Here is a 17,689-nt window from a genome sequence, read left to right as displayed (position 1 = left end):
GAGCTCAGAGGTGGAGCGGAAAACCTTATGTGGAGCATAAGGCAAGGGACGGAGGTGTAGCAAAGCTGTAATGCTTGGCTGTTCTTTCAGATTATCTTCCAGATCACGCCTTTAAACGTGACGCAATGGCTGATGGTATTGAAAATCTCACTACCTGTCATTCTGCTGGATGAAACACTTAAATACGTGGCCCGTAACTACCTGGAACCTGGTAAAGATAGTGTGCAGCCTGCCACCAAACCGTGTTCTTTGTCAGCATGCACCGAAGGAGTTTCCTGGCCCTTTGTGTTCATTACCCTGCCCTTGGTTATCTGGCTGTACAGCACAGACACTAACTTTAGTGATATGTTCTGGTCTTGACTGACTTGGTGACAGTTTTACATTCAAAGAAAAAGTTTAACTTAATCAATTTTTTTTATTGTTTAGAGCAACTGTCTATTTCTGCTGAATTTTCACATGAACACATTTGCCGGTGATGGAGGTTTCATATTCTAGGTTTTGGTTTTTTTTTTGCTTTTTCTTCAGTGGGGGCAATATATTCCTCTTTTATACACAGTTGAAGTGTCCATTGACATGTACAGAGAACTAACACTATTTTATGCAAATATTTTTTTGTAGATGAAAAGCATGTACAGTGTTCTGTTCAATAGTTTATTCATCATGTAAAGAAAACCTTTTTTTTGAGCCAGCGGACACTATCAAACTAAATTGGCAGCAGATTTTAGGGAATGAATGTGTGTCGTCTAAAACTAAAAAGAAAACAAAAGCATGTAACTGTTTGTCTTCTGCATGGTCATCCAAACTTAATTTGTCATACGGTCAGATTTTACTTTATTCGTTAGCTGAACTTTCTGCACTGGGTAGAGAGTGCTGCTGCCCTGGTCAGCATTTCTTCTTGGTTTTCCCTCTTCCTGCTCCCTTACGCTCTGGGTTCTTGACTGTCCTTGTTTACACCAGTTTCTGTATGAGGTATGCCTAATCTTGCTCGTGCAGAAAATGCCATTCCAGGTGCAGCCTGCTGGGGTTCTTCCATACTCAACACACATAGGTTTTTGTTTTTTAAAAAAGATTATTTATTTGTCTATTGTATTTTTATTGTAGCAGACCTTGTTTTGCCAGTGTTGCCCATGATGCAGGGGTAGGAAGGTCGACTTAAATCTAAACCAAGCCTTTTTAACCAACACAATCTGTTTTATTTCCAAAAGAGGGTTTCAGTTGATTTTTTTTTTAATACCTTTTGTGTCAGATTGTTTCTCCCCCGCCATTTTTAAGATCAAAATTTGTAATAAAACCTGGAAAAATAACTTGCACTGCATAGCTAGAAATGGGATTGACTACACATAGGGCACTAATGATACGTCGTATACATGGAGTTGCTCTGCTGGCCTGTTGTTAGTCTGACTTGAAGTAACAAGCTCGTGTGTGTTTTTTGTAAAATCTGTAAATAGCACATGACCAAATTGAACATATTGTATAGAACTATTTTTATTTTGATGTGGCACTAACCACCTTCATTATTACGGTAAATGTTAAAGCATGTTTTCAAATTCAGTCCTGTATCAACAACGTGTAAGTCATTAACAGTCCTAACTGTGGTGTTTTTCTCCAATGCCTTCCAACTTTCATCGACTAAAGTGAGTATTCCTCTTCCATTTCACCATGCCAGTGGTGACTTGCTGTAAAATAGCATATGCTGTATTCATGTTGAAGAATAAATAGTAATTTCTTTCATTCCCATGCTGTGTTTTGTCAAATTCTGCTGTGCTACATTATTATCACCACTTTAGACTCTCGCCTTATGGTATGAAGCTCCAGTTATTGATGCTGAAGGTAAAGAGTTTGCTTTTGTTTTGGTGTATTTTAGATCTTATTTTGTAGCACTGAGGAGCCTTAGTACCTCCATGATCTTAGCTTCTGCTCTTAAGTTGCAGATAAAATTGGATCACCTTACTGAAGACAGTGACAGCTGTTTATATGATTTTTTTTTTAGTGTCTGGAACCCTTGCAGTTCAAGCACTGACTTATCCTTAAGCTTTTCCCTGCTCTGAAATGTGGGAATCCCCTCAGAGCAGACTGGTCCATCTCCTCTAATTGCTAATCCCAGTGCTGTATGTGCAGGTGCTCCTTTTTGCAAAAACAGCTTGTTTCCAGAGCCTGGAAACACTTTGAATTGTGGTCCTATGGAAAGACAAAAGAACAGGCTTGGCTTAACAGGACAGGCTTTGAAGATTGTACTGGGGTCACTATGCTTTTGTGGAGCAGCAGGTGCTGTGTTATCTTGTGTTGGCTTGACTTTTATAATCCAATTCAATCAGCTTTCTTATTCCTCACAGAGGAAAATGGTAGTGAAAAGCTATGTTCTGCTGGTGCCAGCTGGAATCCAGTGAGCACAGCTAATCCTTTAGGTTTTGGTCTTCAAATATACACGCTAACCCCAAAATACACAGAACCTGTTTGAAATCCCACTGTACTGTGAATACTTGCTGTTTGTAGAAATGCTGACTTCCTTTCACTGTTGCTGAAGTGACTTGGGGATATGGACCTGATATAATAGGTGTTCTGCAGGACTGCAAGCACTGATCTCCCTTGAATGCTCTCTGCAGCGTGGCAGAAACCTGTCTGCCAAACTGGGTGTTCTGTATACCATAAGGCCAATGGCCAGCACCAGTCAGGTGCTGTGTATCAATATTGGATGAGCAATGTAAGGCTTGCCCGTTTCCTGAAGCAGGAAACTAATAGGTCACATGCACCTGTTTTGGTCTGAAGGAATCCTAAATCACAGGTGGTGTCATTGTTTGTTGGAAGGAACATTAGCAGGTGTGCTCCCAGCACTGTGGCCACACTCCTGAGTGCTGGTTCTGTGTCAGCCTCCAGAGAACCTCTGTTGGTTGGCTTTTCTAAGCCGGGTACATGCCAATACTTTAAAATTCTTCATCCTGTATAGTCTTTCTCCTGTCTACGATGCCAAGTAATTCTGCTACCTAACACCTTTCTTCCTGTCTCTAAGAAGCTGAACGGGATAAATAAAGTTTGGCCTTTCAGCACCTTCTGCTGGGTCCCTGTCTGACACACTCAGCTGTGTGTGTTGGAGACAAATCTTGCTGAGAGCTCTCATAGCAATTAACTCGGGGTATCTCACTTGTATTCAGAGCCTTCTGTTGCTTGGAGGTGTACCTTTGAGAGCTGAACTGGCAGATAAATGTGGCATTTATCCCTCTGATGGCACCTGCAGCCTCAGGAGCCTGGTTCTGTTGGAATATTCCTAGATTGTTTGGGCTGTCTTCATCTGCCTTTTTTTTCCTTGCATTTTTCCTGGTCTTGTCTGGATTTCCTTGTGGAGATGGAGCAGTAGGGTTCCCTATGATCGGCACTTCATGCCATTCAGTGGCGATGTCACTCTGCTTTCAGTACTTTTGCCTTCCCAGTGTTGCTGCCACAAGATGGGTGCCAGGCAGACATGGACTTAGCATAGACTTAGTAGCCAGCATCTCGAAGTTGAAGTTCTTGCTTAATCTCCTGGTCCTGTATTTCTGGCCTCCTCACTGTACTGGGGTCATCTGGGGACAGAAATGGAACTCCTGTTTCAGTGTGTTGGCCCTGTGAGCATGCTAACAGGAGCACTTCTGTAGGTAGAAGAAACAAAGATATCTCTGTTTTATCTTGCTCTATTTTTAGAAGGTAACTTCCTACCTTTTGTTTTCCCTTTGCTCTCATCTCACTGAGCTGCTTCAGCTCTGCAGTCTTCCGGATTCTGTAGTGTCCTTAATGCTCTTGCATACTGCTGTTTATTTTTTGGGGGGGGGGTGGGATGAGATTAGTATCCATTGTGATGGATGGTGCATGGAACACCAAGGCTACAGGCCTATGCTCCTCCTGAATTCAGTGCTCTGTGGACTGCTCCAAATCAGAGCAAAGATGATGGTCAGGCAGCTGCAGTCATGTGTTGGCAGCATGGAGACAAAAGCTTTTATCTTTGCGGTGCCCCGGGCTCCCAGCTTTCACATGTGAGTGGTTCCAAGTCTCAGTTCTGAGCTCCACAACGAGCTGTGCCTTTTTGTTGCCCAGGCACTGAAATCAGTTCATGGTTTTTTGCCCAAAGCATTATTACAAAAAAAAAAAAAAATCAGTATGAAAGAAGCTGCAGGAAAATACATCCCAGTCCATCAGAGTGCTGTGAAGGTCGTGGTTGTAGAGGGGCCGTTCTGGAAAAATCTAATGGTAAGGAAAGGAGTTCTTAATCTGATGATAAAATGCAGTACAGCAGTCCTCTGTCACTGTTCCAAGAACACAGCTGATGCACAGAATATATCTGGTAACTGCTTCAAGATGGTTGAATTTGCTGAGATGAAGGGAGGTGAAACTGATACAAAGCTGTCTGTCTCTTGCACCTGTCTTGTTTACCTTTTTGCACTTCTAACCATTAACTGTTTCCCTAATCTCTGCTAATTACATCCTTAATTACATTAATATCATGCATCCTCAAATCCTAGCAGGAGAAGCTAAATTTTAGTGTCGAAGCAGTGTTTGGAAGAGCCACCATTCAGTCCCAGGCAGTCAGAGATATGCCCTTCTTCCTGACACAAGGGCGGCCTGGTGCTGCGGTGCAGGGGTGAAGGACACTGCGAGCTGGGTTGTACTCTACCCTTTGCCTACACATTAATCTGCATAGTTAATGACTTCTTCAAAGCTTTCCTACTGCTTCGCAGAACGAGCTGCAAAACTGGAAAGAGGGACATTGTTGGGTCACTCCTGGGCCAAATTCGCAATATAATGTCTCAATTAGGGGAAAAAAAAAAAAAACAACCACCTTGAAGGTATTTTTAGATTGGGGAGAAAAAAGCTCCGAGTGTGTAATGTGAGAACTTGGAAGTAAAACGTGAGACTCGAGGCAGGGAAGCACGGGAGCTGCCCAAACATACCTGACTTTCCCTTGCAGCCTTTGGCAGGGAGTGCTGCCGTGCGCTGATGGTAAAGGCAGCTCTGCTGAGTTGAGGAGAGCCGAGAGAGGCTCCTGAGTGCCCCGGCTTTCAAAGTAACCTGAGAGTGTCCCTTCAATGACAGAGCAGTTGGTTATCAGACTTAACATTCTTTCTTCTGTCACTGTTGATCTTAGTCTTGCTTTTAGAATGGTACTTAGCATTCATCCTTTCATTAACTGATACCTTTTCTTTCTTTCCTTTTCAGCAATACTGGAGTAATCACTTCCTAAACAATTTTGCAGAAATGTGAGGTTGTTTTGTTGCGTGCATGTGTTTTTAGCAACACATCTACCAAAACTGCTGCATGTATCATGTGTAAAGATTCTTTGCTTTCCCTCAAAACAAAGCTCATTGTGTTCTCTGTGGAAGAAAATGTGTGGTACCAGTAGGACTTCAGATGTACAAACGTGCAATATAGCTTACAGAATGGGAAACTCTCTCCAGAGGAGTTTGGGTTCTGTGCTGCATGGAGAAGAGCTTGTTTATCCCTGAACAAGAAGCGCTGAGCTGTGGCCAATTTTCCATATTCCTGTATGTAAAATGTCAGTTTATAAAATGTACAATATCGAAATAATGCATGCCTTGGGTTGTAGACAAATCTGTATCGTATCATCCGAACATACTGCTCTATAACAGCTTATGTACAATGCGATCCTATTTATAAAATTCATGGACAAGACTACAGCTGAATGTTAAACTGTAAGCCTCTGGTTCATAACTTTGGGTTTTTTATCATGTGTGCAAATCGACCTGTTTTGCACTGTACTGTAACTTATTTAACTCTAAGGCAGTGAGACAGATGTTGGTGCAATACAAAATCTCGTGATGCATTCATTTAGACAGCAGCAAACGACTCCGCCAGTTACAACTGCATGTATGACCTTTAGAAGCTGTAAATAAGATCAGTTGTCTACTTCCATGCTGACAGTAAGAAGCATCACACCTAGTTTCATTTGTATCGGGTAAATAAATTTATTCTACAATACATACCTGGCGTGTTATTTGATGCACTTTGTTTTCTGCAGGTACATGTGTGCGTCCTTCAGCCTGTTCTTACCTTAATGCCGGATGGCACATTCTCACACCAACAGCATTGCACTCTTTCCTTCTAGAACTATGCAGATGCCAGCTGCTCTTCCAGCACTATGACCTCCTCGCTGGTGTGATTTCCTCTGCCCAGGGGCTTGTGTGCGTGTTTAAGGGACACTGTCAAGTAGTTTGATCACTCAGTTTTTTTTTTTTTAATGCTCCATTGTTTGTAAATCCCTCTGATAAACTTAAAATAAACATTTCTTTCCCAATTACACGTTCATTTTTTGTCCTTCTCTATTTTCTAAATCCTTTCAGGCCTTAGTAGCTGCGCTTGGTTTTTTCTTCTTCCCCAGACAAAGGAAGACGAACCACCTGTGTGCTTGCTCCATCCTGCCTGCACTCAGCTGCACTGGGGCTCTCTCTGTTCCCAAAACCTGCACCCACCCACAGGCTCCCAGTCCTCCTTAAGCATTAAGCAAGACTAAAGTACTCAAGGGATAAAAGCTACATCTGCCAAGTGTCCTCTGATGCTCTGCTCTAAATCTCATAAACTAAGTTTTGTTTGGAGTAAGAGGAGGGGAGTAAGGGTACAAGCAGAGCCTCTCTAAATAAGCAACTTCAAAAGCGAGTAATGTGTTTTAAATTAAATGTAATGCCTCTTAAACTCTGGGCTGTGATACCAGCACAGTGCTCGCGGACAGTGTTATCCAAATTAGGTGACGTCTGAGACCCTTCAAAAACAACAGCACGAGGTTTAAAAATACTAAAGCTGAATTCCACTGTTCAGCTCCACTATATGATGCTGGGTGCTGTGCTAATACATGGGGCTGAACTGCTTTTCTGGGCTGCTTCCTACTATGGTAGTGTTGCTCTAAGCGAGCTGAGCTCTGCTCCTAACCTCTGGGCCAAAGCTGTCAGAACCGAGAGCAGCGCTCAGTGCTTATCTGCAGCCACAGCTCTTCCCTCCGCCGTATTTATAGGCTGGCTTCAGCACACACCGCAGCGCAGTCACCAAATAACCCAGCAAGCTGTTCTGCTGCTGCTGCACAGACACCAGAAGGCAGCGGCACGTGTCTGTGATGCTGTAGATGGACAACTAGTTAAACAATTAAAATAATTTGTTTGCACCACAGTGGAAGAAAGCACCTCATTAATGTCTCCAGCTTGGCTCTAAGGAAACCATGAGAAAAAAATGAGGCTCATTTCATCAGCTCAAGGCAGCTGAAGTCTAGTTTTGCAAAGACCAAACTCTTATTTTTAAACATTTTTAAGTTAGAATCTGCAAGCTTAACCAGTCCCCCAAGCGAACTGCAAGCAGTATTGCTAAGTATTCGTGCATAAGGGTATGGGGTAAGAGATGCTGAGATAAATAGCTTCATCTTCCCCCTCCTCACCTCCCCGTGACACCCTGGCCCTACAGCAGTGCAGGGGTGGGCCCACGCCCACAGCTCCCCCAGCTCTCAGGCATTACAGACACATTGCATCAAACGCAGCACAGAGGGCAGAAATAGCCCCATTTTTACATTGAGGTGAATTTAATTGTGTAAGATTAAAACCCACACCCACCTCCACAGTGGTGGGAGAGAAATGAGAAAAGCATTTGGTAGAGGAGAGAGCAAATTTGCTTCACAACTTCAGGGAGGAAAAAGCCTCAGGAAAACCCCCAGGCCAAGCCTGCAGAAGCAGCAGAAGAAAGGAGGCAGCCTCCCTCCTGCTCCCGTTTAGTCTGCAGAGCTTTAAGACATTATACTAGAACAATTCACCCGCAACAGTTTAAGTGCTCTACAGCAAACGCTGTTGGAGCACCATACATCCCTGACCCCATACAGCTGCCCTTTAGACGTTCCCCACCACAGGCCAACCCCTTTCCTCAGCAACCTAACCCGTGCCTGCTGCAGCTTATTTAGCCCCCAAAACAAGGATGCACAATAAATAAGGAGCAAATCTAATGGCTGTCCATGATGGACACCTCACTAGCAGTAAGCTGCAGCTGAGCCCAGAGGCTCTGCAAAGCCCACTGTAGGACACTGCACAAAACATGTAGATAAGTGGGGCAGCATTAAGAGCAGCAACCAGAGGCTGACGTGAAAAATGTAGGTTAGCTTTACTCTTGCTGAAGGAGCACTGCAAGTTCACCTCAGAAGGGGCTGTGCTCCTCAGCAGCAGCCTGTGGCAGAGCACAAAGCCCTGAACAGCCCCGACCAGCAGCAGCAGAACCTAAGAGACTCCTGCTTCAAGATGCCACTTCCAATCCAGCCCACTCCTCTGGGCACCCACAGCCACCAGGCTGGGAAGGGCACGGAAGCCTTCCCACACCATGTAGCAGGCGCTGGCTATTTGCTTGGTAAAGCCAAGTCCCCGCTCTGGTTTAAACAGAGACTGTGGGACCTGTATTCATGTGGGTGAGTTACCCCATCAGCCTCCTGGAGCAGCTTGAGAGAAATGCACAATGTCACAAGAGCATCTAGAAACTTCCATTTATACTTATATAATCAGGTCTTGTGGAGGCAGTGCAATTTTCACTTGCACATCATCCCACCAGCGGATTTTGCTGACTCACCAGCTTGAGGAGAAGAAAAATTCCCCAGCCTTGTTCCCGAACGATGGTCAGCCTCCAGGAACTACCTGGTGTGTCAAGTTCTGTAAGACAGAGAGGCAAACACAAACACTGCAATAACGCTCAGAAACAACAACAAAAGCCACACACTGATAAGCCCGGACTGCTATAAGCCCGTGCTATTTTTGCAGGTGGCAGTGTCAATTTTTCCTACAGAGGCAGGCAAAGAACACTGCTTTACCATTGGGGTAAGATAACATCAGAGGCTAACAATCAAGTTGCGACCAGCTCACGCATTCGTAACCAAGTCACACAGCTCCAGCACACCGTGATTGCAAAACACCAAGCGTTTCGGTCTTGCACTTATTCCTGCCCTCCCCTGCATTCAGCGAGGCATGACACCCCAGACAGATTGCATAATATAAAAGTTTCTCTTATCACTGCCCTCCTCCAGATACGGCCGTTGAGGTATGAGAATAACCTTCAGCAGGTGAAACATGGGCACATAGGGAGCTCATCCAGGTGCATGTCCTTCCTGCTGCTGGCAAATCAAACCCACTGCCCGCAGCCTGGCTGATGCATGGCTGCCCATGCCAAAACCAGACCTATTATGATGGAAGTCCTCCCAAGAATTCTGTACCAATTTTCCTCATCTCACCATACTGCAGTGGACTCTTTCTCAGAGAGTCCAAAAACACTGAGACTGTTTGTCTCAGGAGAGAAGTTACACCAAATCCTGTAGCACCACAACACCTAAACCCCTGACAGCCTCTTCTCAGGACATCCCACCAAGTGTAGGCTTTGTACCTTCAGTGAGCTGATGACACAACAGCCACACACCCGCAGAACAACGCAGGTGCTGGAAGCCTCAGCCCCAGTCAGACAGTACCGACTCATTACGGACTGCTTGCCAAAACCCATGCTGCTCTTGAACACATCTCCCAAACCTTTTGCAGATCAAAAAGAAAACCAGAAGGAGATTGCCATGGCATTGACTCCGTCCATCAGACAGTGCACACAAACTGATGGCCTCTCAGAAAACAAGGCCAAGTTCCCAAAGCACCCTGAATCTGCTTTAACAGGTTTTCCACCTTCCACAATTACAGAACCTCCCAGAGAAACACTGCAGACATTTCTACTGACGTTGCAGCATTGTGTCAATCAGATTCTGCAATAAAAGAGCAAGAAGTGGTATGCAAAGTGCCAAAACTAGCCTGGAGGATGAACGTGTATGCTGCGCTGCACGAGATCTGTATTAGCACATGTAACAGAGAAAGGCCAGTGCTGCAGCTGGCTGGCTGCAGCAGTGGGGAAACAGGATGTTCCCTTTGTCTGGGTGGAAGGAAAGAGCTAATAATTGTGCTGAAATGAAATTCAAGCACCTAAAATCCTAGAAAATTCCTTTTTCAAGCTGACCCTGACCCTGGAGCACAGACTCCCTTCTCTTCTCTTCCTGGAATTGCTCTCACACCTGATGTTGCCTTTCTGTGTATACTCAGCTCTGCACTGGTTCCAGCTCAACATTCAGCTCTTCCCTGCACCTACTCAGGTTCCACACTCACATTAGTTCCCACCCTAAACCACGAGGGCCTTTATCTGACAGGTGTACGCTGAAACACAAATGCCACCCAACCTTTCACAAAACATAGCTGCTCTCCCACTGCTTTTAAAGCATAATAGGATTAAGAGCTCCTCTCCTCCCCTTGACAGCTGGCATTTGTCTCTGAAGCCCTCACCAAGACACTCCATCTCAGTGAAAGCCCCACTGCCAACATCCCACAGACCACTCAGTTCCCCCTGCTGACATCCCAGTGAACAGGCAGCACTGTTGGTGGGCACTAACAGGGTGGGCACTAAGGTGGGCACTAGGGGCTGCCCAGGGATGGACATGGGACACACACTTATCCCTCCCTTCAGGGCAGGGGAGACCAACAGCAGAGAGCAGAGTCCAGGTAACATTTCCCTTCATGCAAATAAAACATTTTTTTTATCATTAAAGCATAAGAATTTATGGCATGGGTGGTCGATGATGGCACCACGGGAGATTAAAGCAATCTGTTTCCTGTTCACTTTTCTCAGGCAATAAAGGCAGCAAGAACAGAAGTTGAAAACAAAGTGCAGCAGAGGAAGGGTTAAACTCCCTTCGCAAAAACTCAAAATATTTCCAGGGCTGGAGTGTAATTGGGTGGAAGGTCCTTGAAACTACTTAGAGCCCAACACTGCAGTAAGGGCAGTAAACACTTGACAGAATCTTCCAGCATCACTGAACTGGCTGGGCTTCAGCACAGCATCCCCTGCACAACAGACACAGGTTAGCAGGAGTCCCCTTCCTTTCTACCTGTTAAAAGCTGTCCTAAGGAGCCAAGGAAAGATTAAAGACTGTCTCCACAATGTATCTCCTTTTGTAACAATCAGTAACAACACCAGAATGCAGCAGTCACCCACGTCAGCTAGAACTGACACTAATATAAAGATTTCAGAATAATGCCAAACTTCCCACCCTTCAGTCAGACAGCTCAACAGAGGAGATAACTGAACTACAGAGGAATGAAAGTGTGTGTTCCGTGCAAGTTTGTTAGTGACCTGCATTCTAGGTCACATAGGTCTACCAGACTGACAGGGACAGTTCAGTCCATACCAACACTGCCTCCTTCTCACCTTGATGATGGACTTAAGCAGGAGACACAAACACTGAGGCTTCCTTCCAGTTCTGTCTGACTGCTAGGACCCCAAAGCTGAAAAGCTCCTCAGTCACAGACTGCAGCTATTTGCTGGCTTCCTAGCAGACAGGTTTTACAAACATTTATTTCAGGAACCATATGGACTGCAGCTTACATAGACCAGTATAAAGAAGATTCATATCTGCAGACTGCTGCTCTCGCTCTACTGATGTCATCATGCTTCAGTTTCCTGGAAAACTGCTTAGTATTCCAACAAGATGAAGCCAAGTTACCAGCTTCAGCACATCAAACCCTACTGCATGACAAGGAAGAACACAAAATATTATACAATAAGCATTAGGCTAAAAGCAGAACAACAACAACAATCTGTTTAACAGTTCAGGGAAAGGGCTGGCATCTTAATGACCTTTGTAGCAAGGCAGGGGGCAATGTGCCACCCCTCCAGCCAACAGAGGAGCAGGGCCTTTTGTGCCGCCAGCTCAACCCAAGCTCTTGGATCTACTGCCAGTGTAAGCATCACCCCTCTGCCAACTGCTGAACTCTCCCAGCCTGGAGAGCCCAACTGGGAGACGTTCCAAGTCACCAAACCCCCCATGAGCTAAGCAAAGCGTGCTGCTGCCGCCCGCCTGTCAGGCGACTTTGATGTAATTGGACTTTTTGTTCTCTGTAAATATTTTAGAAATTTAGATCAAGTCCAAGTCTCAGGATGTGGGCTTTTTCCCCTCCTTTTTCCTCTGAACAAGCACTCTGAGGCTCACTGTGCTCTGAAACACACAGCTGACAGCTGAAATAAAAAGACAGCTGAAGTGCCCAAAGGCAAATTTCAGAAGGCAAGGACAGTTTCCTGCCATGCCACACACCGGTCCAACTTCATGCAGGCAGGACACAGAGCAGGACTGCCAGTTCAGCAGATGTCATCCGTTCTCCCTTAAGAATGGTACAGCCTGTGAAGGGATAGAGGTAAAAAATTCCACCTTTCTTAAAATCTGTACGTCAGGCACTATACTGCTACTGTTAGATCCCCAAACTGTTTGCACGCATTGATATTTTGACAGGATGACAAAGAGAAAGAAGTAAAAGGAAACTGATCTCCAAACTTCTGAAGTCCTTTGCCTCTCCTGGGAGATGTGACCCTAGGATCTTAGCTGTAAGGAAATTTTTAGTGTTAGGTCTGCTATCGCAATTATAAGTTATCCAAGAATATTGTAGGTAGGTATCTCTTAGACAGGAAGTGATTCCTGAACTTCCTTCAGCAATATTCATACTGCTCTCCCATCTGACTTTATCTTTCTAACTCTGCAAACCTTTTTCCCTTTGTGTTTTGTTTGTTTGTTTGTTTCTAATGCTACTCTTTATTTCTAAAGCCTTTATGTGTTTGCTTCATGGCCCTGCAAAAGGCTCGTTGACAGGAGGATGTCGAGGGGGGTGCTGGGAACTGTGATGCCGTGGAATTGCTGTGTTGGAGCTGTGGCTTAAGGCTGTGGTGAAACATCTCAATGAAGAGTAAACTGTTCATGTGGGAAATTTCAATGTAATGACTTCCTGTGTATTAAGTGAAGCTGTTTGGGCAGTCCGTGTTCACCACCGTTGATGCAAAATAGAAAGAATAGTCTGTTTTCACTTACTGTCTAGAGCCGTGTGCATGCTTTGCTAACCTTAATGCTAATGGTTGTTTAATGCTCTGCATGGAATGTGCAGGGGAAGCTTTCACTGTGGTGGGTCACTGACAGATGTTTACATTGCAAAAGCCTCCATTTAAAACTGCTTCCCTGCTTTGAACCATCTCTCAGGAGAGGCAAAGAGGACTTCAGAAGTTTGGAGATCAGTTTCCTTTTCCTTCTTTCTTTGTCATCCTGTCAAAATATTGATGTGTGCAAACGGTTTGGGGATCTAACAATAGCAGTATAGTTCCTGACATAGATTTTAAAGCAGGGTTTGCTGAATAAAAAATACTCCTTGCCTCTGTCCTGGAAGGATCAATTTCTGCATCACTGAGCTCCTGAAAAGGATAGAAGGATCACTACAAAAAACAGGTTCAATGAGGAAAACAATCACTCAAAGGAAAATAAAAGCCCTAGTTAATCCAAAATAATCTCCATAACCAGTGCTAATTTAAGAAGAAAAAGCACTTCAAATAGGAACATTTCCTATTGGCTAGTAGTCTTCAGCTCCTTCTATTCTCTCTACTTCGCAATTCCAGCTTCTCAAGATCTAGAAATCAGAAATGCTGTTGGTATTCCAGGTGTTATCAGCACATCACAGAAAGCATGGCCAAGCCACATGCCTGTACAATATTTAGATATTTAGTAGCCCCATCATCAATGCATGATGCTTGTAGATTCCAGTAAATTAAGACTTTTAGCCCATACAAGTCTATATAAGGACCTCAGGTTTGAACAAACTCTGTCCCCTGACATCACTTCTGTATCCTTCTGTTCATAAAGCAGGACAGAATTCAAAACCTGCTAATGACATCTGTGATTTAAAAGTCAAACACAGCTGTCAGCATTTCAAGCACACAGTCCCTTTATCCTTATGCAACCCCAGAGAACAGCACGTGCTGCAGAATACAACTGGATGTCAATTGCTTTTTGGTGTCACCTAAGAACTGCTTCACTTCTGGGAGCTTACATCACAGATGTAACAGATGGAACGTCTGTTTTTGGCTTTATTATCTTCTCTTCTAGCGTGCACTATGACTGATGGACAGAATGAGGTCAACTGCTTATTAGGGACTACTTGTTCTGGTCCCTAAACTAGAAAACCAGTAGATTAATTTGAGAGCACAAAATCTATGCAAATCTAGAGATCATATTCTAAAATTAAAGCACTAATGAAGGCTCATTGATAACCAAGGACCCCTTTGAATTTCTGAAGCTGGTGCAAAGTACATCTATCTATATAATATCAAATGCATTCAGCACACGTAACATTGAAATTCCTCAGTCCCTTACAGTACCACTAATAGCAAATACTATAACAAGCAATATAACCATAATACAAACATTTCTGTAGGTACTTGTAGCAGAAATGTTAAGCTGTGGCTTGAAGCAGCAATTGAGCACCTGGTGAGAAGGCAGGGCCAACCTAGGGGAGCTCAGGTGCAGGCAATGTGCCTGATTGACAGTGAGGGGTGGAGCCAGGATCCAGCCCTTCCCAGCCCTCATTTAAGGGTTGGCAGTGGAGGTGAGGGTATCTTTCTGGAGATCCCTGCCTACTGGAGGTCTTCCAATGGTAAGCAGTTTTTCTTTGTTTCTGTGTCTACAGCTGCTGTATTTGGACTTGCTCTCATTTGCTGTAGCCTAGGGTTGTGCCACCCTGCTACTATCACTGTACTTTCCATCACATTACGATACTGATCTATGTGTCATTTGACAAAAATGTTCACCTTCAGTAAGGAGCAAAGTTCTGACAAAAACAAAGTGGCAAGGATACAACTCTATCTTGATGGCTCTCTTAAGGTGCTCTTAGGTGTAAGTGAACTTGGTTACTATAGTTGCACATAAGCACACTGATATTTTCTGGTTTTGTTTTCGAACAGCACACTCAGCTTCACTTTATCAGATAATCAACAGACACACTATAGGATGATTCAGTAAAACTGTGGTTCTCAGGTTTCCTGTTCTATGTAAACACTGTTTCAGAGAAATGCTTAATACCAGTGGTTTTCACCTGTAGCTTGCAGTGAATTTAAAGGAAGATTAGAATAAAATGGCTGAATGGCTCACAAGCTATGCACCACATACCTCATTCACTTCTCTTGTCAAATACTAATTGTTTTAAAAACATTAAGAAGCCCATTCTTTGATCCAGTAGGAAGGGTTGAAGTAACACCTAGAAAGCTGCTGACCCTACCTACCTTTCAGACATAGAATACAATTTGATGAATGCTTGAGCCTGAGGAGGGAAAAAAAAGTTTCAATTTGCTTGTAAATCTGTATTTCTTCCTGTTACAAAAAATAGGCAATGAGCTGAAGGCTGTTAGCAGTTACATTCCTCATTCTAAAAAAGGGTTCTGCTCCCTCATACATCAGAATGCAATTAGCAGAATGTTCACTGTAACTAAAATGAAGCTGTTCAGTGTATTTATTTAATTACAGAGCAGTCACAACTTATGCCAATTCAACCACCAAGATAGCAGCACATGCTTTTCTGTTCCTCCCACAGAATCTTCAACTAAGCATAACTCCCTTTAATACTTTAGCAAGTCTAAAGCACCCAGGATTCCAGAGAGAATAGATATTCAGCTCTTCTGCTTGTTTTTAAGTGATCAAATATTAGATTCCTTTTTAGGGATGTGATATAGCAAAATACTTCAAAAATAGTCTGTAAGAAGAGTAATCTATGTTGTGCATTTTTCTAATTTATATAGGACATTACAGAAGAAGAGCTTTTACCCTTATTGGCATTGTACTCCTACAGTTAGAGGACGCTTGTTCTCCATGTCAGGTATTAGTATAAAATAGGTATTCCTCTGTTAGCTGCTATTCTGAACTGCTTTTTAGCCCTGTATTAAGGTCTGTCTGCACCAGCATAACTGTGGGAACAGAATAAATATGAAAGAGATTAAACTGGCAATATAAAAAGATGTTTCAGGAAATGTAAGGAAAACAGAATGTAAGAAATGTAACAGCACAAAGTAATTCCCCCTCCTACGCATCAAGCCCACAGATCTGAAACAATTTCTAGATTACACAAAGATCACCCTCAAAGAGATGATGCTGAAGTGATAACATTGATTCAAATATTATCTGACAAAAAGTATCTAAACATGACAAAAACAAGATGATATGTATTTGTACAATTTAACATTTTTACAGAAACGTGAACAGGATGAATTCTTCTTATACCTCCTGTATGCAGAATGCAAAGTGCTTTGAGTCACTGCTGTAAAACCCTTTAGTAACACACTGAAGTAAAACTAAACTGCATTTAAAAGTTAACGTTTATGTACAGACAGATTGTAAGGTTTAGTAAGGACTGGTTTGATTCTGTACACATATAAATCAATCAGCTACAAAAGTGTCCCCTAGCTCAAAGCTGCCTGGGGTTCCAAACTTCTTTACACCACATGCAATGCCTTGTAAAAAGACAGTAATTCAACACAGCAAGAGAAAAATGCTGGTTCCAGCCACAGCCAAGTGACTCCTCAAGACTTCAGCAGGAGTGTGAGCCCAAATCACAGCCTACAAACAAGGGAAGACCTTTTTCACAAAGGCATACCAAAATACTAATTACAAATTGATAAAGCACACTTAGCCCTGAACACAACTTAGACAGTTTTCATCAAAAACAACAGGCTTCTAGAAACTTTAGATTCTAATGCTTTTGGTTTTAGTACGTTGGGTTTTTTTAAATGAAAGTTGCAAATAACTTCCACTGCAGTTATTCCCTTATGCTTAATAAATAAGAAGCATCAAGAATCTTCATGGCATTGAGATGCATAGACTGAAACCATTTAATAGTTCTATTAAATTAAAAAAAGATTAAAAAAAAAAAGTAAGTCTTCTGTTCCTGCAAAAATCAGAGTTCAGAAAGGAGTGGCCCTAGTGGTATGCTCATGTGCCAGATCAAGCATTGGGAAGAGCATCCATCACTGCATGCCAAACCACTGCTCTTGATCTGCCCATTGGGCTGCCTCACTGTCACTGCCTTCCAAGTCCCCCTCTTCTCCACTTCCCTCCATATCATCCACATCTTCTTCCTGGGTTGCATCTGTTGGACTTTCCTCTTTTTCCATTTTCTGCATTCCTTCTAGTGACTTCTGATCATTTGGATCCAAGCTGAGGGAAAGAGAAGAAAAGCAAGTATTACCTTAAGACTTATGATAATGTCACAAATATAAGAAAAATAAAAACAGATCACCTCTCTTCTGTACTTTTTGTTTAGCACCACCAAGAATTTCAGCATAGGAGGCACAACTTCACCTGACAATAACACTAGGTATTACATTCTCATATAAAAGCATTTTGAGCCTTCAGAGTGCACTTTTCTAAACACCACGTTCTCAAAGAAAAGTTAGCTCCTCCAGACAACACTAATCATAAAGCAACAAGAAAGTAATAAAAATGTCAATGACTATGATTAAACATATCACATACAAGGAAAAAACAGCTGACCTGTTTATGTTATGTGTGTTTGTTGCAGATATGAAGTGCTAGATTTAAGGTAAATTTAACTCTCTGAAACCAAAAATAGTAACATGGAACATAACTTGAGAAGGTAACTTTAAGGTTCTTTATTACCTATTTAGATTTACATAGTAGCTCCTGCTTATACATCATCATCTGCTCTAATGGAACAGCTCCCAAGAAGCCCGCCCATGTAATTATTAATTATAAATACATCCATGCCTCAATCACTTCAGTAGCCAAGGAACTCCATGCCCAGCAGTGTCTGCAGTCAATACAATCCCTCAATTTTGCACTCCTCAGCACAAA

At 43.1% G+C, this 17,689-nt stretch overlaps 2 protein-coding genes across 9 annotated transcripts in view; one reads left to right on the top strand and one right to left on the bottom strand.

Annotated features, from left to right (window-relative positions):
• Positions 1 to 6,291, top strand: part of ATP2A2 (ATPase sarcoplasmic/endoplasmic reticulum Ca2+ transporting 2) — a 41,382-nt gene extending 35,091 nt beyond the window's left edge. Inside the window, exons 20-21 of one of the 4 annotated variants that reach the window (NR_073529.4) lie at positions 91 to 1,634; positions 5,185 to 6,291. Coding sequence is in view for 3 of the 4 variants with exons in the window: in NM_001271974.2 (NP_001258903.1) it covers positions 91 to 360 (270 nt within the window). In the remaining variant the exon portion in view is untranslated. Of the gene's footprint in view, positions 1 to 90 lie in introns of all 4 variants that reach the window. The other 3 variants (NM_001271973.2, NM_001271974.2, XM_046901109.1) reach the window with 3 other exon arrangements.
• The window catches only part of ANAPC7 (anaphase promoting complex subunit 7), a 19,372-nt gene continuing 5,480 nt past the window's right edge, over positions 3,798 to 17,689 (bottom strand). For 2 of the 5 annotated variants that reach the window (XM_040648386.2, XM_040648389.2), the window contains 2 exons: positions 8,810 to 17,032; positions 3,798 to 8,651 (listed from right to left, as the gene is read on the bottom strand). In XM_040648386.2, coding sequence (XP_040504320.1) covers positions 16,843 to 17,032 — 190 coding nt within the window. In that variant the 3' untranslated portion in view covers positions 3,798 to 8,651; positions 8,810 to 16,842. The remainder of the gene's footprint in view (positions 8,652 to 8,809; positions 17,033 to 17,689) is intronic. The other 3 variants (XM_040648387.2, XM_040648388.2, XM_025155653.3) reach the window with 3 other exon arrangements.

The sequence above is a fragment of the Gallus gallus genome, chromosome 15, assembly GCF_016699485.2.
Source record: "Gallus gallus isolate bGalGal1 chromosome 15, bGalGal1.mat.broiler.GRCg7b, whole genome shotgun sequence".
In the NCBI taxonomy this organism is placed as follows: domain Eukaryota; kingdom Metazoa; phylum Chordata; class Aves; order Galliformes; family Phasianidae; genus Gallus; species Gallus gallus.
The sequence above is the reverse complement of the archived record's forward strand: the minus strand, read 5'-3'. Positions and strand labels throughout refer to the sequence as shown.